The 26,675-nt window shown below is 54.7% G+C and overlaps 2 protein-coding genes across 6 annotated transcripts in view; both read right to left on the bottom strand.

Annotated features, from left to right (window-relative positions):
* The window catches only part of TCTE1 (t-complex-associated-testis-expressed 1), a 14,920-nt gene extending 9,366 nt beyond the window's left edge, over positions 1–5,554 (bottom strand). Inside the window, exons 1-2 of one of the 4 annotated variants that reach the window (XM_019794365.2) lie at positions 5,488–5,551; positions 409–532 (exon numbers count right to left, since the gene is read on the bottom strand). The gene's annotated coding sequence lies outside the window, so the exon portion shown is untranslated. Of the gene's footprint in view, positions 1–395; positions 533–1,296; positions 1,351–5,487 lie in introns of those variants that run through there. The other 3 variants (XM_019794362.2, XM_019794363.2, XM_002914495.3) reach the window with 3 other exon arrangements.
* Positions 5,555–6,564: 1,010 nt separating this feature from the next.
* AARS2 (alanyl-tRNA synthetase 2, mitochondrial) lies at positions 6,565–19,901 on the bottom strand. Of its 2 annotated transcripts, XM_034648026.1 has the most exons (22): positions 19,639–19,901; positions 18,635–18,826; positions 17,958–18,103; positions 17,576–17,743; positions 16,676–16,820; positions 14,551–14,696; positions 14,216–14,324; positions 13,829–13,867; positions 13,593–13,704; positions 13,124–13,257; positions 12,553–12,697; positions 12,140–12,312; positions 11,900–12,013; positions 11,670–11,810; positions 10,884–11,021; positions 10,653–10,762; positions 10,384–10,492; positions 9,957–10,079; positions 9,614–9,724; positions 9,127–9,210; positions 8,910–9,020; positions 6,567–8,511 (listed from the first exon to the last, which is right to left on the bottom strand). In XM_034648026.1, the coding sequence occupies exons 1-22, from the start codon at positions 19,879–19,881 to the stop codon at positions 8,347–8,349; spliced, it is 2,958 nt and encodes a 985-aa protein (XP_034503917.1). In that variant the 5' UTR covers positions 19,882–19,901; the 3' UTR covers positions 6,567–8,346. The 2 variants fall into 2 exon arrangements, with proteins under 2 accessions (XP_034503918.1, XP_034503917.1); XM_034648027.1 differs by lacking the exon at positions 17,958–18,103 and having other exon boundaries at positions 6,565–8,511; positions 19,639–19,777.
* Positions 19,902–26,675: the final 6,774 nt, after the last annotated feature.

Consider the following 26,675-nt stretch of genomic DNA (forward strand, 5'->3'; position numbering starts at 1 on the left):
GGGGGCATGGGGCAGTGTGGGGAAGAGATTCTATGTATTTGTGACACCCTTATGCAAACCAAATGCAAATTCACAAAGAGATTGGGTCCAGATTTGTGGAATAACCAGCTGGTGGGTTTGACTAATAGCCCCTCCGAGGGTGTGGCTGGGTGGGGTTGCTGCTTAGAGGTGCTGGATGACTCTGCATTTCGGGCTTTGCCGGTGACTTGCTGTGTGACCTTGGCCAAGTTACTTAACCGGTCTGAGCTTCAGTTTCCTTAGCTGCAGCAGGATAATGAGATCTTCCTTCTGCAGGCGGTTATGGACATTCCTCTGAGATAATGTCTGAGCCAAGTACTGTGGGTGGGTGTGTATGGAGGATGGGGGACAGGGGTCTTAGGCTGGGGAGAGAATACCTTGGAGTCCCACCTCCGAGTGCTGACTTGAGATGGCATCCTTGAGTGAGGCTCTTCCCTATCTCCAGGGGAGAGGCGAAGGGCAAAGTGGCTTTGGTGGTGTCTGGGCCTGGATTAGGTTGGAGGGGCCGGGCAGCCTGGGCACAAGGAGGAAAGAGACAACAGTCCAGCCCTGCTCCTTCCAGCTCTGCATCTGGGCTCTTGGGGCTCCCGCCAAAAGTTCCCTCCAGAGTTCTGGCTGAAAACATTCCAGTATTCCCTTTGGGCCCAGACACACTGTGGGCCACACCCAAGGGAGCAGGACCGAGCTTGGCGGGGAGAGCCCCAGGTTTCTGGCTGGTATTGCCCTGGAGCCGACTCTCCAGATCTCACAACACTGCCCAGCCTCACCATCCAGGTAGGCCCTTCCCTCTCCTTCCTCCTGGGAGGCCACGTGTGGAGAACCCCCCCGGTGCCAGCTGGGCTGCTCTCTGGAGCGGGCTGGCACTGTTTCCACTGACGCTTCATTGTCTTAGGAACCGACATCTCCTCCCGGGGTCTGGTCTTCATCTTTCTTGCTGCTGTTTGGAGCCTGCGGCCCCCATATGGGCATGACACTGCAGGACCCACCCCAGGGTGGGCTCTGGGGTCCTGAGCCACCTCCTCAGGGGGAGTATCAAAAAGATACTCACGGTGGGTATCAGAAAGAGCCCCAATCGTCCTGCAGCGCTTGCGGAAACCTCCATACCACCTGGTCTGACGTCATTTGTAAGGCAAAGCGTGAAACCATTAACCTCATAATAATAAAGCCAGAGCGGACAGTTCTCACTTTCCCCGTCACCTATATAATCCAACCCCACCCACCTCCCCTCTGATAACTACCGTTTGTTAAATTCCAACTGGAATTTAAATAAAAACTTACAAAAAAGCCCCAGAGGATAGAAAGCGTGGTCCCTCCCTGTGCAGGCGGTGCTCCTGACCCCTGCCCTTTATCAGACCCCTGCACCGGTGTCCCTTCAGTGATGGGACTGAACGCCTCCAGCCACACCCACGCTAGACTGTCAGCTCCTTGAGGTGCAGGGGCTGTTTCTGACTCCTCTTTCTCCCTAATCCCCGGCCCGTGTCCCGTCGGCTTTACAGGAGTAGCTGGTGTTCGGAACTGCCCCACCCCCTTCCGAGAACAGACTCTGGCCAATAGGAGTGTCCCATATTGCTCAGGGTGATTGGCTCAGGGGTGGCCCCCTGATGCAAGCCAATCAGGGTCCGTCCTGGGATTTGTTGGAGCAGCCTCGGAGGCAGACGCGAGGACGGAAGTCCTTGAAGGGTACTACCTTCCCATGGAGACCTGTCTGCAGCAGGAGGGAATGAAGCCTGGGGGAGACCAGCAGAAATGAGAGGTGGACAGAGAGCACCCCGTACCTTGGGTTCCCCAGTCTGACGCCCTGGGGCCCCTGGAACTGCCTGGCTCCTTGGCAATTCCTCTGGTTTTGAGACCTACTTGGCAGCCTTCTGATGGGCCTTTTGCTGAAGCTGAGTTGGGTTTCTGCCCCTTTGTGACCAAAGGGTCCTCACCATTTGGGTAGGCTCACGGTTTGGTGAATGGAATTACGGGAAAAAAATCCTAAACCAGTAGATGATATAGTTCAATGGGGTGGCTAAGAAGGGCCAGAGGCCCCAGGTTTACTATACACAGAGCCTGGCATCTCCCTCGGGGCCTCTTCCTATCCTCACCACCCTGGGCCTCCAGCCTCCCCTCTCATCTCTCCAGCCGTAGGACGTATCGGCGACTTGACCTACTCAGCATACAGCAGTTACAAGCTCCTTCCAGGGCTCTGCTGTCATTTGGGTCTCACAGCGGCTCTACGGTGGAGGCAGGGCAGGCTTCTTATCCCCATTCTAGGGATGGAGAAAGGACGGGTCCTCGGACATCCTGGAGGGCTGGGCCCGGGGCCTGAGGGCAGTCACCTTCCCCTCACTGCAGCACACTGCTCTTCCACGGCCGCTCCCCACATTTTTCCACCCTCCACCAGGAAAGAACACAAGTCCCCGCTCCCTGGGAAGCTGGGGTCCTATCTTTATGCAAAGAGAACCTGTCAGGGAAGGCCTCCCCAGGCTGAGAGCAACCAGACCTTGGCACCCCACTATGGAAATTTTAGGCCCCTAACATATATGTATATATCTCCTCTCTTATCAGTCATCCACACCGTGAATGAATTTCAGATCAAAAAGCCAAATTAGGAAGGGGGCAAGGAGAGCACACCACTGAGTGTGGCGGGCCCTCGGGAGAATAGGGCCCGTTCCCCATGATAACTCCCCCTTCTTCACAGGGCAGCCTCAGTCTGGCCTAGGCAACCCCAGTCTGCAGCTGATGGTGGCAGCAGGTGGTACTATCTTCCCTGGAGGCTTGAGGGATGGATGGACACCTATTAGCCAGGAGCCCAGGAGCACCCCGACAGCTCCCAAGGGCCCAAGGAGGGCAGCTCCAGAATTGGCAGCCACCTTCCTTTTTGGAGCTTTGTCTCCCTAGGGAACCTCTGGGGCAGACAGAGAACCCCAGAGTTTGAAGATTGGAAGCTTGTTGAAGACTCTGATTCTTCTCTGGGGCAGGAATCTTTTCTGACATTCCAGAGAGAAGGTCGGGGCCATGGGGGGTGATTGCCTCTTGTGCCACCACCTGGTGTCCCCAAGGGCATAACTTACCCTAGGATGGGGTAAGTGGGGACATGTCCTGGTGACCTTTCATGTCCTGGCACCTGTTTCACGGGCTTTTTGGGCTTCACATGCTGTGTCTCCGGCCTCAACCTAATCTAACACAGGAACACAGTCCCTGTAGAAAGGCCAATCCTCCCTTCAACCGGGTCCCCACTCCGTGTCCTTAGGACCATGGTCCAGCGTCCTGAAATCACATTTAGGCCCTAACTCAAAGGGTTAGGTGTTAAAGTCTGCTCTCTATGTGCCCAAGCAAGGTAATATAAAGGGACAACATGCCCTCATTCAGCCAGCTTGTCCTCGTTTTCGATGGCTTGCATCTGCTGGACAAGTGTGCTGGGAACCATATCCTTGCCTTTATACAGCTATGATTTATTGAGTGGTAGGCTCTCAAAGCGTTTGCACACCAGGAGGCAGCTGGCCAAGGACTCAGGAATTATTATTATTATACTGCCTTAGGGTCAATCTCCACTCTGCCCCGGAGCATCCGTGAGACCTTGGGCAAGTCATTTCGCCCCACTAAGCCTCCATTTCTCTATCTGTAAAATGGGGATGGAAATGAATAGTACCTACTTCCTAAGGTTATCCAGAAGATTAAAGGAGCTGATGTGTGTGAGACGCTTCATACAGTGCTCGGCCTAGAGCCAGCATTCAAAATATGTGATAGATATTGTGATGAAGATATACAGGCTTCACCTACGTACTTTTATTAAATCTTCAAATTTATCACTGAGGACTATTATTGCTATTATGACACTATAATCCCCGTTGCACAAATGAGGAAACAGGCTTAGAAAGCCTAAGAAACTTGCTAAGCATCACATAGCTAGTAAGTGGGAAAGCTAAGGTTTGAGCTGATATCCGTCCAAAGCTGTCCCTTACTTCCATGCACAAAATCATAGACAAATAATGAGCTGTTGGGGTTGCTTCCTAAATTGTCCAGACTCGGTTGTTCACAGCACTTTTCCAGTGGGCCTCCCACTTTCCCCAGCTCCTGAGCTCTCACCATTTCACAGTAACCCCTTTGGTGCTGGCCTAAACAGCTCAGGCTCCCTCAACCCCTAAATTACTGCCTGGCATGGGGCCCTTCCACAGAGCTGGGCCATTGCCTGTATCCTTCAGCCCAAGGCCCTCTGGAGACCCAAGAACATCCTGCAGGGCTGCTGGGCCCTTGATGTTCCTTACAGACCTGGGATTCAGTGCCTGAATCTCTAGCACATTCCCTCCTCTTGGACGTCTCAGACTTCCCTACCCTTCTCGAGTCCCCAGGTAAATCTAACCACTGCGGGCAGAGTCTTCTCTCCCTGCCTGAATGGGAGAGTTGAAGAGGCTGGGGGAGCAGGCTCTCCCCTTCCTGCTCATCACATCTTGGCCCCGGTTCTCCCCTGCCTTCCTCTTAACAGAGGAGCCTAAACAGCTCTGTGCCCCTGGGCACCACCGTTGGGGCTGGCTTGGCTAGATGGGTTCCACCCTCCTCCCACTTCTCCACTGTGCTTCCTCTCCCTTCTCGGCCGGCTTCTCCTTCACCTTAGGATCCCCAAGGAGAACCCTCCTCCCTGGGCATGTCCTCAGGGGCCCTGGGTTTTTGTCTGACTTCCCCTGATCTCTTTCAGGCCCCTATCAGACCCTACCTCAGGCCATATCACTCCCAGTTCCCATTTTGGAAACTCCCAGTTTGTGAAATCACAAAAGAGGGACAACAAAGTTCTCTGCCAGAGGCGGGGACCAGCATGCTCGGTGATGGGCCCTAGAGAGACAGCGCACTTATCACACCCCTGGGCCTGGCCCTCCTCCCAACTCCTGACCACTTGGTCTGTTGTCTTAAAAAGGACTCCAGAGTATTCGCTCCCCACCCCTCACTCCTGCCTTGGGCTCAGACTCCCAGCAGGGAAACTCAGCTCCAAAGGCCAGGGAGTCCCTCCCCCAACCTGCCTTTGGTGCAGAGGCCCTCGCTGCTCCTTGGTAACCAAGGGAAACCTGCCATGCTGGGGGGGGGGCGGAGGGAGGAAGGGAGGTGCCGAAGCTTCTGGACCTGCAGGAAGGACCGCAGCCCACAGGAGCTGGGCATGGGAGTCAGCCTTTCTGAGAAGCCTGCGGCTCCGGGCTCAGGACAGCTCTCCCCCACTACCTACCCATGCTCCACTTTCCCCTTTGTCCTTCTCACAGTGCCCCCCTCCCACACCCCAGCACCCCTTTACTAGCAGACCCTAAGCCTCTGTGCCAGTATGCAGACAGTGACCGTAGCGGGGAAGAAGGCAAGAGTCCCACCTCAAGTGGGTGGGGGTGGGGGGGTCTCCTGCGGGAACAGACCGGCCGGAGCCAAGCCAGCCTCAGCCTGGCGGGAGTGGGGGGCAGGGGGAGTTAGGGAGACCCGGGGTTGAGCGTCCTCTCTTCCGGGACTCACCTCACCCACTCTCGGTGCCCCGGCGGTCGCCTTCCTGCAAGCTCCCGCGCGGCCTCGCCGGTCGTTAGGGACGCCCCGCGTCGCCAGGGGGCGGGGCCGAGGGCCAGTGCGCATGTGCGCGAGCACACGCGCCTGTGCACTGGTTGTCCGCGGTGCGCGGCTGTGTGGGGACCGCGAACTTTGTGGTGGGGGGGGCGTGCTCTGTGGTTCTGGGGGACATGTTTAGGAATAGATGGGCTTTTCTGGGGGAAGACGAGGACTAGGTGCCAGGGCAGGGCTCCTGGACCGCAGAGCGGTTCCTTCTTGGTACCTTTTGTGTGGAACCGGGGGGTGGGGGGTGGGTGCGGGTGACAAGTGGAAAGACAGTCCAGGAAAAGCATCAGCAGTTTCTTCTGGAAGATGAGGAGGTGGAAGGGCACCTACAGGGGTTCCTGGAACTCCTCTGAGGCCTGCTGTTGACCCCGGGCCTTGCAGGAGAGCTGTGGGTTGCAGCACCATGCAGAGTGGCACCTTCCACCTTTCTCCAGGATGTAAACAAGGCTGATGTCAGGCACCAGGCAGGAAGGTTCCAGGTCTCAACAGTGCTCCTTCACACAGCCCTAAGCGTTATGTACCTCTCCCCCCCGCCCCCGCCCTGATAGGAGGTGGTACTCCTGATGACAGGAATGACCATCTTAGGGGGATTGGTTAGGGAGAAAAATTGTCCTTTGGGAGGCGAGAGGCGACCAGGATGGGGGGACTGATGTAGGAAAGACCTTAGGATTCGAAGCTGATGGCCAAGAAAGAATTCTTGAGACGTCTTTGGTGCAAAAAAGTGATTTTATTAAAGCATGGGGACAGGACCCGTGGGCAGAAAGAGCTGCGGTGGGGCCATGAGGAGTGGCCCATTCTAAACTTTCAAGCTGGGAGGGGTTAGGGATAGCATAAGTCTCTAAGGAATTTTGGAAGCAAGGTTCCCAGGACCTTGAGGGCGCTAGCTATTGTTGGGAAAAGGTCATTTATTACCATCTAATAAAACCTTAGTCATGAGACCCTTCAGATGTATATCGGTGGGTCGTATGCTTGGGGGATGATTGCTAACACATATCTTGGGGGGGTTTGGAGATAAAGGAAATTTCCAAAGGAATTTTTATATGTTAAAGTAGACTTACAGGATCCTGGGGTGGGGGAGGCTTTACTTTCAGCTCTCCCAATTACTAATATGTTACCATGGGTAGGTTAACATCTTAGAAGCTCAGATAACTCATCATAAAACGGGCGCCACAACTCCTCCCCCCGGCGTCCACGGTAAACAGCTGGTCTTCCAGTGAGCACCGCTGAGATGTGGCTACTGTGGCAGGTGCCGAGGTCTGGAAGTACAGCTCTGCAAGCCCATAGGGCTGAGCAAGCAGTCCAGCATCCCGGCAGAATCCCCAGCATCCCATCCCGGCAGGGACTGGTCCCTTACGAGCCCTTTCACCGTTGCAATTAGAATGAGAAATCATGCCAGAAGCCATGCTCTGTGCTTACAGTTTTAACTACAAGGCCCCAGAACTTGGTCAGCAGGGAGCCTTTGACTTGGAGATGGGTCCCCTGAGGTCCTTTCCCTCCTCTAGCAACAGAGATCTGGGAACAGAGGTGGGGCTCCCGAGTCTGGCTGGGTGCTGAGCACATTCATTCTGTAGGGAAGGAGGGCTTCCTCCCGCTCTGAGCCACTTCTCAGCTTCGGCTTCAGCCCAGGTTTGGGGCAGGTGCTGTGCAACTTGTCTTAGTCAGGTGGCTTCCGCCCCTGTGCTCTCCAGACCCCGTCACCTGCCACGCTCCCAGCTCACTGTGCCGGCTCACCTCCCCCGCAGGGCCCCTGCACTGGCTGTGCCCTGAGTCTGGGACACCCCTCCCTCAGATACCCTCGTGGCTCACACCTTCCCCTCAGATGCCACCTCCCAGGGAAACAACAGTCACCCACCCTCCTGACCCCTGTCCCACTTTCTCTGCAGACCTCATTGCTGCCTTACCTCCGCTTCCTTCTCTTTATTGCTTATTTCCCCACTAGCAGCAAGCCCGTAAGTGCAGCAAGTTTTAGGCCTTTGGTTCTGGCCACATTCTCAGGAACTGACCAGTACCTGTGGCTCATTTTGGCGACAGGGCCTTTCTGAAAATGCGACGTCACTGTTAAGGAAGCAAGAGGCACCAGAGAGGATCTGTCCTGCTGTCATGGTGTTCAGAGGGCAGGCGTGGGTCTCGGTGGCCAGGGAGACCCTTGTGGGTGCCCAGAACGGGCTGGCATGGAAGCCCTGCTGAGCACCAGGGGAGAGGACGACAGCTCTGATGTGGATGCTGGGTGGGGAAAGCTGCTCTTGTTTTTAAGCAAAAGAGTTTTTGGAGCTTGCTCGCCTTGGTGAAAATACTTTTTTCTCTTTTTAAAGATGTTATTTATTTGACACAGAGAGAGAACACAAGCAGGGGGAGACGCAGAAGCAGGCTCCTTGCTGAGCGGGGAGTCCGATGCAGGGCTCGATCCCGGGACCCTGGGATCATGACCTGAGCCGAAGGCAGATGCTTAACCTTGACTGAGCCCCCCAGAAGCCACCTGGTGAAATACTTCTTAGTGAGCAATCACAGCCAAGACAGTCCGTGGCTCCATGTTCATCCAGTGGAGGGGGGTAACGTCTCTGGGTCCACTTCTGCCTTCTACAGCCCCATCTCCTTGTGTCCGCACGGGGCCTGGCCCAAGGTGGCCCCCCTAGGCTTAGCTGCTTGGCCTCCGGCCTTCAGTCCCTTGCTTCAGCCTCCAGGGAGGTTCTGCTGGCTCCTCCAGGGTTCCTGGCACGGGCCCGTCTGCTGTCTGTTTAGTCTAGGCGAGTCCCTGGGTGAGCCGGGTCAGAGTTGGTCGAGGGCATAGGCTCGTGCTGTACTGAGGGCAGCTCCCAGGTCAGCAGTGGTTCCGGTGCCCTGGGCCACCACTCGAGAGCCCCAGGCCTTGCCCCCCATGGGGCTGCATACCGCCAGTGCCCAGGCCTCCGCTGTGAAGGCTGGCGTGGCACTCTGGGGACAGAAACAGAAGGGGCAGTGATGCAGGGCAGCCCTGGCCACCACCACCCACTCCACCTACCCTCGAGAGCGGCATCACGGTGATGAGCTGGGCACACGGCAGGGGAATCAGTAAGGAGACAGGAGAGCACCGGGCTGGGAACGTGGGAGCAGGTTAATGAATGTCTGCTACTTGTCTGCAAGGGATGTGTGGCCTGGAGTGGGGAGTGGTAATTAGGGGAGCTCACGGCGCCTTCTCTGGTCAGGTGGTGTGGTTAGGGCTAAGAGATGGCCCTAACCCTGTCCTGGGGTGTCCACAGAGATCCCCTGTGCCCCGCCTCGGAGAGATCAGAGGCGTGGAACCAGACGGCTGGACCGGGATGGGCGGGGGGCTGCTCTCCGCCACGGCTCACCTGGGCCACCTGACAGGCACACAGCACATGCCCCCGCGGCTGGGGGCTGAGGAGCAGCACGGAGGTGCCGGGCGCCCGCTCACACAGCTGCCGCACCACCTTCACCAGCACCTGCGAAGGGGGGCAGACAGTGGCCGCGCCTCTCTCCGGATTCCCAGCTGCCTCCCCTCAGAACTCTCCCCCTCCCCGGGGCCACCCCCCAGCCCCCCGCGCTCACCGAGAGGGACTCGGCGGCAACCGTGTCCACGATCAGGGGCCCCTGTGAGTGCCGCTGCAGCAGCTCCTGGGTTTTCTGTGCAGCCTGGGGGCGGGGGGGGGGGCCAGGAAGGATGGCAGGGCATCAGGCGGGAAGGCAACCAGCCCCCACCTCCACACTGAGCCCCGGTCCGGAAATCCTGCCCCCAGCAAAGGTCTGCGGCTCTGAGCAGAGGCGCCAAGGGTTCTGCCTCGAATGGCCTGTGTCCTTCCTCTCCCCCCCAACTTCTTCCCTTTCGCCACAGCTCAGGCCCCCACAAATAGGCCACCGAAGGTGAAGGCCTAAGGCTGGAGCCCAGATGGATGAAAGGGGGCGGGGGGAAGGCAAATCCGCAGTCAAGGAGCAATGAGGGCTGAATGGCCTCATCAAGTCAGTCCTGGAGGCTTCTCAGTGTGCCCACCCAGTGTCTCTGACCCTGGCCCAGTGTGTCAGCTGCGCATCATCTTACCTGTCCCAGCTCCAGCTTCCGGATGGCCGCGTTGGCGCGCCGCTGCAGAGCCTTCAGGGCGGCCTGCAGTTCCCGCCGCTGCCACTGGGGCATCAGGGCTGTGTCCACGGCCTAGGGCCAGAAGCCTATCAGCCGGGCCCTTCCTGGGCCACAGACTCTGAGGCCCCGGGGAAGGACATCGCACCCACCACACCCCACCCTGCAGACAAACGACACACATGCAGGCCAGCTGGAGTCCAACAGGAAGGCTGCGGAGCACTGGGAAGGGTATGGGGGAGGCGCAGAGAAGGGAAGAGGGCCGGGAGAGGGTGCGGAGCAGCTCCATGATAGCGGTGACCCTCACATCAGTAAGCCGTCCCACGTCCTTGGAGAGTCTCTGAGCCGCCGCCACATCCTGGCTGCCCCGACTCAGCCGCTCTGTGGCCGCTTCGACCTCCTGGGCCAGGTTCTGGCCCACCTCTCGGGCCTGCGGGGTTGGAACAGGATGCTCAGGGCCGCTCGGCTTACCGACCCCCCTCCCCCGGGACAGGGGCTCCCAACCCACTGCTAGTCAGGGCCAAGTTAGAAATATTTAACCACATGGACGAGTCGAGACCCCAGGTAATCACAACAGCTGCCAGTAGCTGCCACGGCCCCGTCAGCACACGTGTCCGAACACTGGTTCTGCTGCCGGGCATCCCCCAGCCTGAGCGTGTCAGCGGTGTGTGTCCCCTTCCCCCCCAACCCCACTCCACATTCAGCAGCCTCCCGTTCCCTGCTGGCACGCCCACCTGCTGGGCCTGCTCCCCAGTGACAGCCAGCAGGCGGGTGGTGCCCTTGGTGAGCTGGCGCTCCCCAACGATGACCAGGTCCCCGACAGCGCCCGTGCGCAGCAGATGCCTGCGGGCAGAGGGAGGGCGAAGGAGGTCAGTGGGGACGGTGGGACAGGAAAGAGCAGCCTGAGCTCTGAACTGGGGGCTGGTGGCTCCAAAGACCAAGAAAGGGTGAGGGTCTGGGGCCCCGGGTCAGGGCAGGCAGGCAGGCAGGCAGGCAGACTCACGTCCCACAGCACAGCTCCACAGAGGTCCGCAGGGCAGCCTGGGAGGCTGGGTCCAGCGCACGGGCTACAGGCACCCCCACTGACACCACCCGCACAGGGTCTGGGTATACCTGAGGGTGTAAGGGGACAAGTCTGTTAACCAGCCTACGTGTGTGTGTGTGTGTGTGTGTGTGTGTGTGTGTGTGTGAAGGGCAGGTGATCTTCACCAAGTGGGGGGACTCCCCAACTCACCTCATCCAAAGAGCGCAGGCCAGGGACATGGGCAGTGAGTGCCAGGGCCACGTCCTCCATGTACACTGGCTCGTCCTGCCCCACGGCATCTTGCACAGTGCCCTCCACTGCCCGGAGCTGCTCTGGGGTCAGTGGAGCCTGGTGGGGTGGGGTGGAAAATGGACAGACTGACAGGAAGTCAGTTCCACGCCTGTAACTGAGGCGGTAAGAAGCAGTCAATGTTGACGGACTATCCTCGGGTTCTGAACAGTGGCTAGCACGCAGCAGTGCTCTCTCAACCTTTGTGGAGCACACAGTTCTTCTCCTTAGAAAGCTACCTGTGAGTGGGGCCTGCTGGCAACTGCAGGCCTTTCATCAGGCACTAAAGCTGAGGAAGAAATGGACATGCTCTTCTGTACCGAGGGAGCTCAGAACAAGGGGCAGCCCAACGGAAGAGAAACCCGGGATGGGGGGGGAGGTGGGAGCAAGGACAGAGCCTGATGTGCAAAGAGGGAGGGGAGACAGGGCGGCAGGGAAGGGAGGACAGCTCGGTTAGAGCAAGAAGGTCTTGGGTGACAGCAGGAACAAGGAAGCTGGGTGGCTGGAGGTGCGAGGAGGGCTTTGGACACTGTCTGGCCGGCGCCTCCCTGGTGCGCGAGGAGCGTGAAGGCAAGACGCCCCCCACGGCCTTACAGGGACTGAGCAACAGGAGGCCCGGGTCCTCGGACTGGCCAAACACCCCCCAACGCCAGACCACCTCTCTGGAAGCCTGCCACCTCACCTGAAGCCCTTCCCTGCCCCACTCACCTGGGTGGCCACGTCAAAGCGCAGGCGCTCGGGACTGAGGTGGGAACCTCGCTGCTCCGTGTGAGGGCCCAGGGTCTGCCGCAGCGCCCAGCTGAGCAGGTGGGTGGCCGTGTGCTTCTCCATGCAGCGTAGACGCCAGGCCTGAAACACTTTGGTCACCCAGGATCCTGGGGCGTGGGGAGAGTCCAAAGGCTGCAGGATATCCCGAGTATCAGGGGTGGGGTCCTTACCTCATCCACGTGTAGCTGTACCTGGTCCCCCACCTTCAGACCCTCAGGGGCCACAGCCTCATGTAGGATGAAGCCTCCACAGACCTGGGCCTGGGCCACTGGGAACAGCACATCCTGGGGAAGGGCAGGGAGCCAAGGCACTGGAGTGACAGCTTGCAGCTTTTCCCTCCCCTTGGCTCCCTTCCCAGCTCAGGCCAGCCATTGGCAGAAATTAACTTGTATGTGTGTATGGGGGCTCACCTCCTGGCCCACCCGCACCAGGTAGCCTCGGTCTGAAGCCTGACCCCCCTGTTCAGCATAGAAGTTGGTTTTGTCTAAGAGGAGGCCACAGCGCTGGCCTTTCCCCACGGAGGCCACGGCTGTCCCGTCCTCTGTATACAGCTGGAGCACCTGGGCCTCACAGGCGCTGAACTCTGCCAGGGAGAAGAATGGTCATCAGTGCTAGGCAGGGGTGTGGGACGTGGGATGTGGGTCTGTGCCTTACTTGAAGCCAACAGACACGTGGCTGGGGAGGAGGGGGCGCTTTCAGGTGCCACAGTGACCCCTGGGGGCTGCCCCAGGGAATGCATAGGGCCGGAAGCAACCATTGCAGACATCCCTCCCAATCCCCGCCAGGTACAGCTGCAGCCAGCAGCCTCAGTCCAGCCTCTCACCATAACCCCCGCTGGGTCGCAGGGAGTAGTTGTACTTGGGACTGTCGTCAGTGGGGGGTACCCCTCGGCGCTGCAGCTCCCCCAGTGCATGGACATTCAGCTGCAGTCCCTGCTCCTGAACAGGCTCGGACTGCTGTGACCTGTGCTGCGGGATGGGCGTATGCATTTGGAAGGGGCACGTGGCCAGTGCAACGGGACCTGAGCCTCCCCAGAGCCTGTCCTAGCCACACAGCTGTGTGGACCCTGCAGGACCCTCTGTAATAAGCCGTCAGGGTTTGGCTGGCGGTTAGAGACCGTGGGCTTGCCGGTGAACCGCCCATCATGCAGGGTTTGGGGATCAGGCGTCCCTCACCCACGACTGCCCTTGGAGGCTCCCTCTCTAGGAGGCTGTGCTGGCCTCTGCCCTTCTGCTCCTGGTTAGCCCACTGTTCTTCTCTCCAGGCTGTGCGTGGGGCCGGAGGTGAGGCGACAGACCCTACCTCAGCCTCCTGAGGGTCTGCCTTGAGGGAACTCAAGGCTGGGGAAAGCGCTGTCTCAACAGAACCCTGGGCGGGGGTGCCCCAGCCTGTACCTGGGCCTCCTCCTGAGCCAGCCGCGCCAGCCCAGCCGAGTCCAGCTGTACCCCTTTCTCCTCCAGCATCAACTCCAACAGGTCCAGGGGGAGCCCCAGGTTCCCAGCCAGTGATAAGGACCAGGCCACTTCAGCTTTGAGGAAGGAAGACAAAGGGTGTTCAGGGGGGAGGGGCAGGAGACCGCAGGGGAAGGAATGAGGGAGAAGGAAGGGCCAGGGCTTTTGCATGCACATAGAAGCCACCAGGAGCCAAGCACAAGTGTCCCCTCCCTGGAAAGGAGGGACTGGAGGCAGGGCCAGCTGGGCGGTGGGGAGAAGCAGGTCTGGGTGTTGGAGACAGCGCAGGGAGAGGGACATGGGGGGAGGAAGGTGTGGATGCTGGGCCCAGGCCTGGCCCAGGGCTCCCTCCTCTGCCTGCCCTGGCTCACGTAAGTGAGACCCTCACACCTTGGCTAGGCACCTCACTCACCAGGGAACAATTCAGAAGGCCCCAGGCGCCTCAGGGTCCGATCGATGATCTGCCGCCCCCGCTGCAGGGAGGCCAGGAAGGCTGCCTCGTCCTCTGATACCAGGTGGGCTATCTGAACGGGGGCAGGGCCGGGCAGGACTGGAGCTAGGCCTCCTCGGAAGGAGAGCCGCTCTCCACCCCTGTCTCGTCGGCCCCTCCCTCCCCATGGCCCCTCCCTCCCCATCCGAAGCCAGTACCTGGGCTGAGTTCTTCTGTAGTTCTGGATACGCGTCCCCCTGAGGGAGGGAGAGGGCTGAGAAGTGTGAAAGGCAACCTGCCCACTCTGCGCCTCCCTACCCTGGGGCTCCCCGAGGACACCCGCCTTGGGAGCTTGGCTCAGGCCGATGGATGGGGAGTGGACCCAAACAGGGAATACGGTGGAAGGGGGTCTCCAAACTCAAAGGCTCAGCCGCCGGGGCAAGGAAGCCTCCTGAGGGCTCCCCGCTTCTTGTATGCAATCCCAGCTTCCTCAGCCCCACGGGACCTGGGCTAGACATTTAGGGTGGGAAGCCTAGGCTGGGGGCACCGCCTGGGCTCAGCTGCCAGCACTCAGGGAGGCCCAGAAGAGTACGCTCTGCCCTCACCAGTGTCTCCACCACTACAGGCACCAGGCTGCCTAGGAAGCCAGGCGGTGCCCGCAACACCTCCGTAGAGAACCGCACAGCTCGACGCAGGATCCGACGAAGAACCAGCCTAGAGGGGTTCAGAGGCCAGCTATGAACCCCCAGCCACCCTTGGTCAGCAGTATGGAGAGTGGGGAGGACAAGGTCCAGAGTGTGTGCTCTCATCCCAGAGGCCTCGCCCTTCCCCCACTCCTCCTGCCATCTTAACCCAACCCACCTCTCCATCCCCTTTCTTTCTCTCCCCTGCAACCCCCCAGCAGCACCTGCCTCTCTCTGTGTAGCCCTTCTAGACTCACGGGGCGCCCGACATTCCAGGGTAGACGCCATCAGCGATGCAGACACTGAGCGTGCGGATGTGATCGGCCACCACGCGGTATGCCATGTCTGTGCGCCCCTCGTCCGCTGCCCCTACCCGGCCCAAGTAAGGGGGTGCCCTGCAACCCTGGTGAGTGGGAGACAAGGAGACACAGCTGCTGGTCCTGCCGGATGTGGTCCAGGTGGGGTGCTCTTCATTGGCCCTAGAGCATCTGCCCTCACCCCTAAAGCCGACCACATCTGGAACGTCCTGGCTGGAGAAGCTTCCAACATGAAAGGAGGCCACATTCAGCACTAGATGATGGCGGCTGTGACCACGTCCTGAATTTCTGCTACCAGAACGGGGTGCGTGCTTGAACGACGCGTTGTCTGATATCCAAAACACCCCGCTCTGGGAGGTACTACTGGCCTCGCTTTAAAGGGGAAACAGAGGCGCACAGGGGCTAGCTGAGTGCCACAAGGCCACGCGACGCATCGGAGCAGATCAGAGACCTGAAGCTGGCCGTCGGACTCCAGGCACTCTCCGCTGCCCACAGCCACTCCTCCAGCCTCCGTGGCGGGGAGGCAAAGCAGATGCCCGGTTCTTCCAGCTCCGCACCTAGAGCTCCAAACCTGTCTCCTCCCCAAGCTTCCCCCCCCTCCATGAACAGTCCTGCCACTCGCCACACTGCGCAAGGCAAAAACTAGGGAGCAGGCCTTCACTTTTATTTCCCCTCCCCACCCCATCCATCACTGGGGCCTTTTGCTCCTATGTCTGTGAGATCTTTCAAATCAATTACTCTTCTCCACTTCCACAGTTTCTAGCCTAAGCCATGCCCTAGTCTCTTCCTTGGACTGTGACGTAGCCTCCCGGTTGGCTTCCTGGCTCCTTCTCAGGTCTCCCTCCAGCCCATCCTCCACACAGCAACAAGAATGGCTTTTAAAAGTGTCAGTCAGATCACGCTCCTCCCCGCCTCGGAACACTTGTCACCACATTTAGAATAAAAGCCCCACTTTGGACTTTAAGGCCCCACAAGGTTTGACTTCTGCCTTCCTTTGTATGTTAGATTGTTTGCAAAAATGGCCACAATCTTATCCTCTTCTGTGTGCATGCCACTTTATAACGTGACCACAGCCGCAGATAAGAGATTCTTCCCATCCAGGGACAGAACTATTTCTCCACCCCTTGAATCTGGGCTAGCCTTGTGACCTGCTCTGGCCCACAGAAAGAGGTGGACATGACAATGCTCTGAGCCTAGGCCTCAAGAAGCCTCGTGTGCTTCTGTTCTCCTTCTTAGAACCTTGCTGCGCTGTGATGTGAACGAGCCCCAGCTAGCCTGCTGCTTGACACAGCCTGGTCACCCCCAGTGCCCCAAACACCCAGCCAGCCAGCCGCTCCTCAGAAGTAGAACTGCCTAGAAGCTGACTACAGATGTACGAACTCAAGAACACTGCTAGCCCACAGACTCGTACGCGGAATAACTACGAAGTGTGAGGTGGTTTGTTACACAGCAAAATCTCAGAGACACATTCTCCAGCTACATCCCACGTGATTCTTCTTTAGCTAGCAGGCCACCTTTGCCTTCCTCTCCTGCCTCAGGGCCTTGGTACCTGCTATCCCCTCTACCTGGAAGGAGCTTCCTGTGGCTGGCTCCTCCTCTTTTAGGTTCCAGCTCAGAGATCATCTGCTTGCTGGGCCTTCCCCAAACGCTTGGTGAAAGATTCCTCTGTACCACGGCCCCCACCCAGGTACTATGACCCATGTTTACTGCCTGGTCACAAAATGCAATCTCGTTCAAATCTATCATCTTGTTCTTAAATACATTAAATATATTATTATTTATCTCTTAGGTTACAATGTAATCTCCACGATCTCTTTTCTGTTTACTGCTGTTCTCCTGTACCAAGCACAAAGGACTTCACCCAAAGTAGGAACTCAATACACATTTTTTTGAGTAAATGAAGGAAGGAAGGAGTTAGGAGCAGTATCAGGTAATAAACATGAACCCCAGCCTCATGTTTGACCCTGGTATCCTTGGTTGGTCATTCTTTCCACATGCGGGAATATGCGGAGTTCTCAACAAAAACGGAAAGCAATAGCTTCTGGAAGGGAAGAGGCAGGCTCACCTGGTGTATGGCCTTGAGCAGCGGGGAAAAGAGGTCAGTGTCGTAGGTGGAGCGTGTGCCTTGCAGCACAGCCACGAGCCTTTCCAGGCCCATTCCTGTGTCCACGTGCCGCTGGGGCAGGGGCTGCAGGCTTCCATCTGCCTCTCTGGCCGGGGAAGGTGTGCAAGGTGAGGCCGCACACAGGATTACAGGGGTGAGGCAGATGCCCAAGTGCAGTGGAGGAATGAGGCAGGGGCTGACAGTGGGAGGAACCAGAAGGCAGTACCCACCCCTCCCCACCAAAGGCACACAGTGATGGCCTTCGTTCCTGTCTGTACTTTCTCATAAAGGGTGAGCTCCACCCTCACCCCTGCTTGGGCCCTTGCCTGGACCCACACATCCCCCTTCTGGGACAGAATTCTTTGCCCTGAGAAAGAGGCAGGTCAAGGCTGGAAGAAAATCTTAGAGATCATGAAGTTCAGCTTCACCATGTGATAAAAGAGCAGACGCCTGAGAGCAGCAGTGACTAGTTTAAGCCGTTATGAACACAGTTGGTTGGGCATCTGACTTGGTTTCGGCTTGCGTCATGATCTCGGGGTCGTGGGATCAGGTCCCGTACTGGGTTCCACACTGAGCATGGAGCCTGTTTGGGATTCTCTCTCTCTCTCTGCACCGCCCCCCCACCCCCACTCCTGTGCGCTCTTGCACTCTAAATAAATAAATAAATAAATACAAACAGGTATGAGCATAGACTAGAGTTCAAATCCGTTATTATCTGGCAAGTATTTAGAAATGTGCCTGGCACACAGTAAGCACCATTTAAGTGTTTGGTTTTTTTATAAGAAATGGATCAAAGTCTCCTGACTGCTACTTTTTCCACTTTCGGCCAGGGATTTTCCTCCTTCTTCAGCACCCTATTACCTGTTGTGTTGAATGAAGACCAGATTCCAAAGCTCCACCAGCTGAGGGGCTCCCACCCTACCAGCGAGGTCATAGTGGATCTCGGTACAGGGCCCACAAGGGCCAGTGTCCCCCATCTCCCAGAAGTTCTCTTCTGGTCCAAAGGAAAGCACATGGCTGTCACGTACCCTGAGAAGAAAGCCAGGTGAGTGGAGGGAGACAGACAAACCTGGAAGCTAGAACCCCCTCTGCCATGACAGCCTCTCCATCAAGCTCAGCAAGAGGACAAACAGGGCTGACCCCAGACTCCTAGGATACGCTGCGATTCTGGGGACTGATGCTGGTACTATTTGCCAGTCCTCTTGCCCTCCAAAAGTGGAATAATGGGCAGAGGCAGACTTACCCTAAGCTGAGCCAGATGTCCCTGCTCTCCAGGTCTGGGTCCAACCCTGCCTTGGGGTCACCACCAAAGTAGGAGACCCAGAGCCTGTCCTCAGGAATCCCATAGACCTGAGTCAGCAGTTCCCAGGCCATGCTGCAAGCCTCCTCCTGCAGGGGAAACCCACATGGGGTGGGAGGAGGAAAATGGGGAAGAGGGCCCCACTGAAGCGCCAATCAAGCCACGTGAGTTTCAGCCCTCAGCTTAAGACAAAATTCCACTGCCTACCTTGTTTCCAGAACAAGCCATGACCCTTTCTGCTTGAGTTTTTTTTTCCTGCCCAGGAAGCTCCTCCCCCTCTTCTAAAATCCTTTCTTTCAAGTCCCATCCTCTCCATCCTTTCCACACTAACGTGGGCTGATTTCTAACTCCTACATTTTAGTATTTCTGCCTGACCATTTATTCATACAATTACTGATTAACCATTAGGCAAGAAGCACAGTCCTGGCCCTCAAGCAGCTTACAATCCAGTTAGGGAAGTGAAATACGTTCCTACCACACATGTTCACCTAGCACTTCGCCTCTGTGTCCAGTATGAGTCTTGTCTAAGCAGACACTAGGAACGGAGGCAGGACTAATCTTGAGCCCTTCTTGGTTGACCACTGACCCTTTCGTAACTCCAGGGCTTCCTGGAGACTCACCTTAAAATATTCACCCCCAAAAGCCCAATTGCCGAGCATCTCGAAGAAGGTATGATGGGAAAGGTCTCGGCCCACATCCTCCAGGTCGCTGTGGCGTCCTCCAGCCCTCACACATTTCTGGCTGTTGGCCACACGTCGGAAGCCTGCCATCTCGCTTCGTGGATTCACAGTGCCCAGGAAAATTGGCTTGAACTGGAAACACATGAAGGTTCCAGTTCTCATTCCCTCAACAGAAGGAAGAGGAAGGGAGTGGGGTGTTCAGACCGAAGGCTGGCTGTGCCCCTGAGAGTGCAGTGTGGTCTTGGCCAATGGGGCAATCTGGGAGCCTGGAGGCGCCCATCTCTGATGTGTGTGTAGCTGACAAGGGGTAAATAAATCATGAAACAGAGACCCTCTGCTAGTAAATTAGACAAGGTAAAATAAAGAGGAATGTGTTGGTGGCTGGAAACAGGGCACTGAATGGCTTTATCCTCCATTTCAGCTTCTTCACAAACCACACCCAAAAACCTCAGAGTATAAAACCGAGACCACAGGGCATGTCTCACAAAGTCAGCATTTAACAGCTTCTAAGGTTAACCTACTCCCCCTCCTCGCCCGTTTTACAGATGAAGACAAATCTAGAGGGGAAGTGGTGCTCAAAGTCAAAAGCTTAAGAGAACACAGTCTAGCACATAGTAAGTGCTCAATAAACATTTATTTAATGAATTAGTTATCTTTATTTAAAGCATGAATAAATGAAGCCAGGCTTCCCCCACCAGTCTGCACCCACAAAACTCCACACCCTCCACTCTTGGACCTAAAACTCAATCCAAACCCGGAAGTTCCCCAGTTGAACCCTCCCCAAGCCCAAACTTGTGCCCCCAAGCACTTAGCCCAACCACGAACTGCCCTTGCCCCAGAAGCCATGAGCTCCGCCCCTCACTTCTTTCGCCCAATCCCGCGGCGACTTTCTCCCTGCAAAAAATCACAAACTCCGCCCCCGATTAGGGTGGCTCGGCCCCCACCTGGTTCATGCCCGCATTGACGAAAAGCAAGCTGGGGTCGCCGCGGGGCCGCACGGAAGCGGACGGCACCAGCCGGTGGCCATGGCGGTCCCGAAAGAAGTTCAGGAAGGCGTCCCGCACGGCCCTGGCCTGGGCTGCAGGAGGCTCGGATGAGAGCGGCCGACGGCTGGGGCCCCCCCACAGGGGCGACCTTCGAATGGCCCGCCTCAGTCGCCCGGCGGCAGCTGCCATCGATACCGCCATCTTAACTCGGGGCAGTGACTTCACGGGGTCAAAGGGCACCACGGGGATAGATGGTGACGTGAAAAGGAAACCGAGCGCTTTTTACAGCGGCCCCTGGCGGTAGGAGGACTCTAGGCTCTACCGCCGGGTAGAGTGATCCGGAAGGGGACTTCGGCAGGAGTAAGCCCTTACTTCATTCGTCATTAAACAAATATTCATTTAGAGCCTACTAGTGCCAGGCATTGTTTTAGGCCCTTAAGGTATATTAGTAACAACATTAACAAAAATCCTTGCTCTCCAGAAATTTGTACTGTGGTAGTAATTATTCTGTTTATTAATTTTGCAAGGTTACAACTGGAGTTGTGGTGAACAGGCATGGATTCAACTTCATGTGTGTGCGCGTGTGTGTTTGTGTTTTCAGGCTGAGGGAAGAAGGCGGAGTGCCAAGAGAGGTAATATCAACATTCATTCAAGAAGCATTCAATAAATACATATCGAGGGGCGCCTGGGTGGCACAGCGGTTAAGCGTCTGCCTTCGGCTCAGGGCGTGATCCCGGCGTTGTGGGATCGAGCCCCACGTCAGGCTCCTCCGCTGTGGGCCTGCTTCTTCCTCTCCCACTCCCCCTGCTTGTGTTCCCTCTCTCGCTGGCTGTCTCTGTCTCTGTCAAATAAATAAATAAAATCTTTTAAATAAATAAATAAATAAATACATATCGAGGGGCATCTGGTTGGCTCAGTTGGTTAAGCATCTGCCTTGCACTCAGGTCGTAATCCCGGGGTCCTGCCATCGAGTCCCGTGTAGGGCTCCCTGCTCAGTGGGGAATCAGCTTCTCCCTCCCCCTGCTCCTCTCTCTCTCTCTCCTTCTCTCTTAAATGAATAAAATCTTTTAAAGAAATACATATCAGTTATCAACTATGTGCCAGGCACTGATCTAGACACTTGCCAATGCCCTTTGCCCTTGGCATTGGAAATGACCGGTTTGTTCTTAGGGCCTGAAGCAGGCCCTCTGGAACAGGAGCCTAGTGGAGACCGAAGCCAAACAGCATCTGCTCCATTATTAATTGCTTAATAACATTTGGTCTTTTAATTTGCCAGGGGACGAGAGAGAATCAATGAAGCTGTTGACCAACAGCTGCAAAGGTTTCTCTCCCTCTCTCAGCTTCCCGATGCCCTAGGGTTTTGTGGGCTCTGCATTAGGGTAAGAGAGATACCTGTTCCACCTCCCACTTCTGTCTTTTTCTCCATGGTAACAGCTGTGACCGTGGTGCTAACACAGATCCTTGTGGGTACAGCCAGGGTCCTCAGGGGCTTCTCAGGATAACCTCTGATCTTGGTTTGAGAAATTAAGCAGGTTAAGAAGAGACATTGCCAAGGTTAAAGCCCAACAGGGGCAGCAGAGCTGAAATCAGTGTGTTTACCTACAAGGCCTCAGCAATCCATGTGGGCTCTTTTGCTCATTCTTTATGAGTTGTGTTATTTAGGGACTTTTGAAACATGGTTTCCTCGGGAAATGTGTAGTCTTTTTTGGACTTGAGTTTCTATAGCAATAGTGGATTGTCAACTTTGTATTCTGACAGAGCACATAGCATATATCCCATGCTCCTCTGTTTCTTCCCTTGCCCACGTAGATTAAAAGAGTTGTTTTGAAAGTGTGTTTTGCCTGTTTTGGTTTTTCCAATGTTTTTGGAACAGGAACCCAGACCAGATGGGGATTTCTGTGAGATTGATGATCTTGAGACAAGACTGTGAAATTCTTCCCCAAACTGAGATGGGAGTGTTTTGCTAGAGAAATCTAGCTGGGGCCTCTAACCAGCACTGATGTCAACTTTCTTTCTTTTTCAGATTTTTTCCAGAAACTTTTTGTATTATAGTAGGAAATCGGTGTTTTTAAAGATTTTGTTTATTTATTTATTTTAGAGAGAGAGAGAGCGAACAAGGCAGGGGGAGGAGCGGAGGGAGAGTGGGAGGGAGGGGGAAAGAATCTCAAGCTGACTCGGTGCTGAGCGCAGAGCCTGACTCAGAGCTTGATCTCGTGACCCTGGGATCACCACCCCAGCCAAAACCAGGAGTCAGACACTTAACCAACAGCCACCTAGGCGTCCCTGGAACTCTGTGTTTTTAGACTAACATGGATCTGGTGTGGAGCCATGGATTTTTTTTTTTTCCGAAACAGCTTTATTAAAATATAATTCACATACCCTCCAGTTCACTCATTTAACATGTACAATTCAGTGACTTTCGGTACCTTCACAGAGTCCTTATCTGTTACCATAATCACTTTCACCACCCCGAAAGAAACCTCACACCCTTCAGCTGTTAACCACCCGCCCAGCCCTCTCAGCCCTAGGCAACTACTAGTCTACTTTCTGTGTCTGTAGATTTGCCTGTTCTGAACATTTCATACAAACGGAATCACACAATATATGGTCCTTTGTAACTGGCTTAGTTAGCATAATGGTTCGTCCATGTAATAGCATGTATTGTGGATTTTTAGAAATGCATTTTTTGAGTTGTTCTCTGTTTGAGGAAGGGTTTTTCCTCCATCTTATTATTTTGTCCCTGCCATTACAAAAAAGATCATTTTCTTTAATTGTGGTATTCTCTGGTAAGTAAGTCTCTTTTTTTCCCCAGGGACGCCAAGTGGCTCTTTTAGGATTGCCGTGTATCTGTTCTGATTTGCCACTGTCCTCGGGTGAGGAAGTGAAGCTTAAGGTCTTCAGTTTCTCAGGACAGATATGTGTGGAGAGAACTCACCAGACTGGGAAGTTACTGACCTGGGAACTTCTCTCAGCAGCACTTATCATCTCTGCCTTAGTATTTATAAGAATTTCATTTTGGGGGACGCCTAGGTGGCTCAGTTGGCTAAGTGTCTGCCTTCGGCTCAGGTCATGATCTTGGGGTCCTGGGGTGGGCTCTCTGCTCAGCGGGGAGGCTGCTTCTCCCTCTCCTTCTGCCCTTCCCCCTGCTTGTGCTCTCTCTCTCAAATAAATAAAAATCTTAAAAAGCATTTCATTTTGGGGTTTAAAATGCAAATTGAGTGTGTTTCCTGGGAGCTGTTCAGCTGGGTTTGCCTGCTGCCTTCCCTGGTCTGGGATTGCTCCTGTGTTGTTTGACTTACCTCTCTTGGCAGGTCCAAGGCACCCATTCTTTGTGCGTTCTGTTTTCACCTTATTCATGAGAAGCAACACCCTTACTCTGGGAATGGAAATGGTCCTTCCTGATTTCCCCATTGGCTTTGAGAGCAGGAACCTGAGGTCAGTGATGCATTCTGTCCTGGACTGATGGTCAGAGGAGACACAAGGGAATTTTTACCCTTACTGAGCACAGGGAACTCAGCTTTGGGAACTTCCTCATCATAAAAGCTGTCTTTTAGTGTCGAGGTTAAAAGTTCAACCTGTAAGAGGTAGTCCTAGTTTTATTTATTTATTTATTTACGGCTTTGCCTTTTCTGGATTGTGAAAGCAACATTTGTCAAACTTCAGTATGCATAGGGATTTCCTGGGATCTTGCTAAAAATGCAAACACTGATTCAGTAGGTCTGGGTAAGCTCGAAATTCTGTGGATCTAGTAGGCTCCTAGGTGATGCTGTTGTTGTTCCTAGCCTACTAGACCATATCTCGAGTGATGAGACGGTGGTAGACGACTCATGGGAAGAGTCGGGACACAAAGTTTTGCTTGGGGCGGGGTCCCCTTTTTCCCTGAGCGAGTGGGTGGAGCCAGGAATTCCTCCTGCGCATGCGTGCTCGCTCTCACGGGCTCCAGCTCGGGTCCACGCAAGGGTGGCGTCTGCGTCCTCCTGTTGCTAAGAGACGCGGAGGTTGAGGGGAGCGGCGGCGGGGGATGGGAGTGGAGAGGCGCCCGCGGGCGGCGGGGCTCCACGGATGGGAACCTCCTGGGATCGGGAATTTAGCGATTAGTGGACTCTCAGCGTCGCCATGCCCGCGTTTGTCCTTAGACATTTTAAAAAATGATAACATTTTAAATGGCTATATATAGGTACCTACCTATCCTCGACTTGCTTCTTGGCCAGGAAAATCTAAAACATTTTCTCTCTGGCCCTCTGGGGGAAAAAAATGGCCAACGCCTGTGTTAGAGGTGTTTTTTCTTATATATATATATTTATAAATCACATAATAAAACACAGATATAGAAAAGCCAACCAAACCAAATGTTTAGCTTAATTATTAGAAGGCAAACATCTTTGTATCCACCATCCAGATCGCAAAATAGAACTTTGCAGCAACCTCTGGACTCTTCCCCTACCCAACCACCTTCCTCTTTCCAAAGGTGACCACTACCCTGACTTTCATAGTAATCACTATTTGGGGTGGGTGTCTTTATAGTTTTATCACCCCTTAGATGTATCACATCCTTAGATGTATTTTAAAAAGCTTACTCGATGGGGCGCCTGGGTGGCACAGCGGTTAAGCGTCTGCCTTCAGCTCAGAGCATGGTCCCAGCGTTCTGGGATCGAGCCCCACATCAGGCTCCTCCGCTAGGAGCCTGCTTCTTCCTCCCCCACTCCCCCTGCTTCTGTTCCCTCTCTCGCTGGCTGTCTCTATCTCTGTCAAGTAAATAAATAAAATCTTTTTAAAAAAATAAAAAATAAATAAAAAGCTTACTCGAAATGTATTTTCAGTCTTTTTATCGGTGGATTCCCTCTTAATCTCCTTTTTCTTATAGTGTGTAGAATTTTTCAGTCTGTCTTTGCGGACGGCATATTCAATTACCAACTCATTGAACGTGTTCTTCTGCCCTCTCTTATTTCAATCAAATTAGTACGTGGGGATCCAGAATGGTAATCAGACACAGGTATGGATCCCTTTGGTGAGACTCTATGTGGATACCCCTTCCCCAGAGGGCACACTGACGTCTGGTTATCGATCTATGATCTTCACAGTGACATATACAGGATGTCTATATCTGTTAATTCGCTGAACGGTGCAACATGGCGATATTCACATCTTATCATCTCTTTTTCATTTATTAGTTGGACTCTTTCTAAAAAGAGATGCTTCTTCTAATCTTATTTTTTTTCACCAGTGGTACAGTTAATGCAGAAAAGGCAGGATAGATGGTTGATATTTCCCCATTGAGTTATCAGGGTTTAAGATAATGAATTTGTTTCCTACCACCCTTCAAAGTGACCTATTATTATATTTTTCAGCATAATTATGAACTCGTGAACTGCAGCATATTTGATGGTTGCAATCCATTGCAATTATTATCTCTGTTAAAACTCCATGTTAAAACTGATTGCTCCATCTTTCTTCAGCGGGAGCCCCTTAGATTTGACTTCAAGTCCTTTTGTCATGACCCTGGTAGTCACTGATAGGTTTCTTGCTTTCTGTTATGGCAAAATATTTCTGGCTCACATGGCACATTTTTTTTGCCTTAAAACTGCCATTTCCAAAAGTCCTCGTTACTTTTAGTGAGAAACGATCTTTCCAAACTACAAACTGGGTGCTAGGGATGCTCATTGCTGCTGGGTTGGTCATTGTTTCTAGGTTTTTATGGGGGACAGAAATAGGAAGAATATCTATTTACAGATAAAATGCTCCGTTAGAGGCGGGTTTTTTTGTTTTTTGTTATTTATTTATTTATTTATTTATTCGACAGAGATAGAGACAGCCAGTGAGAGAGGGAACACAAGCAGGGGGAGTGGGAGAGGAAGAAGCAGGCTCATAGCGGAGGAGCCTGACATGGGGCTCGATCCCATAACGCCGGGATCACGCCCTGAGCCGAAGGCAGACGCCCAACCGCTATGCCTCCCAGGCGCCCCATGTTTTTTGTTTTTTTTTAAAGAAAGAGAGCAGGTGGCAGGAGGGAAGTGGGGGCAACGGGAGAAAGAATCTGAAGCAGGCTCCTCACCCAGCACAGAGCCTGATGCAGGACTCCATCTCACCCTGATATCATGACCTGAGCTGAAATCAAGAGTCAGACGCTTAACCAAGTGAGCCACCCAGGCGCCTCTCCATTAGAAGGTTTTAAGCCGAGGAGTGACATGACCTAATTTGTGCTTTTGAAAGATCCTTCCACTGTGAGAGGATGGACTATGAGGGCACGAGGGGGAAGCAGGAACGCCTATTAGGATGTTGTTCAGGACAAGACTGAAGGAGCAGACACAAGAAGTGCTTGGATTCAGGCCATATGTGGACACAGCTATGGATGGGAGGCGGGGTAGGAGGGAAGAGACTCATTTCTAAGTTTATGACTTGAGGAACTGGGTGCCTGGTGCTGCCATTCAGTGGCATGGGGGAAGCCTGCAGAAGGGGCAGGTCTGTGGAAGGGGAAAGAAGAGTTTGCTTTGGACATACTAAGTTCAGCATCTTGGAGATGTCGCTTGATGGGTACACAAGTCCTGAGCGCAGGGGCAAGTCAGAGCTGCAGCCGTAGACCGGGTAGTCTCTAGTACACCGGGGGTCCTGGCTGAGCTAAGACCTCCTAGCGGAAGAGCGAGATGAAGGAGAAGCAGAGAGGCTCAGTCCTCAGCTGCATCCTGGGGAGCTGGAAGAACAGAGTCCCGCAGGGAAGCTTGAGAAAGCACTGGGGCTCAGGAGGAAAATTAGAAAGAGGGTATTCACCCCAAAGCCTCAAGAAGAGGAGATGATGTTCGAGAAGGAGGGAGTGGCCAGTTGTATCAAGAGCTGCTGAGGGTTGGGCAAGATGAGAGTGGAGACCTGACCAGTGGACGGAGCGGGACTGGAGAAGTTTCAGGGGGCGGCTGGGAAGGAAAGGCCAAGGCGATGAGAGGGGCGGGCTGAGAAGGCGGACCCAGGAAATACAGACAGCTTTGGAGGGAACTGGCAGGAAG

This window comes from Ailuropoda melanoleuca, chromosome 19 (assembly GCF_002007445.2).
Source record: "Ailuropoda melanoleuca isolate Jingjing chromosome 19, ASM200744v2, whole genome shotgun sequence".
Classification (NCBI taxonomy): Eukaryota; Metazoa; Chordata; class Mammalia; order Carnivora; family Ursidae; genus Ailuropoda; species Ailuropoda melanoleuca.

Bases quoted from the DNA above. Each gene is read 5' to 3' on its own strand.
- AARS2 (XM_034648026.1), bottom strand. From the start codon at position 19,881: ATGGCGGTATCGATGGCAGCTGCCGCCGGGCGACTGAGGCGGGCCATT. The intron at 12,313-12,552 runs GTGAGAGGCTGG...TCTCCCTGGCAG, and splicing joins GCGACCCAGCGGGGGTTATG to AGTTCAGCGCCTGTGAGGCC. The intron at 9,021-9,126 runs GTGAGCGCGGGG...CCCCCTTCGCAG, and splicing joins TTGCCGCCGAGTCCCTCTCG to GTGCTGGTGAAGGTGGTGCG.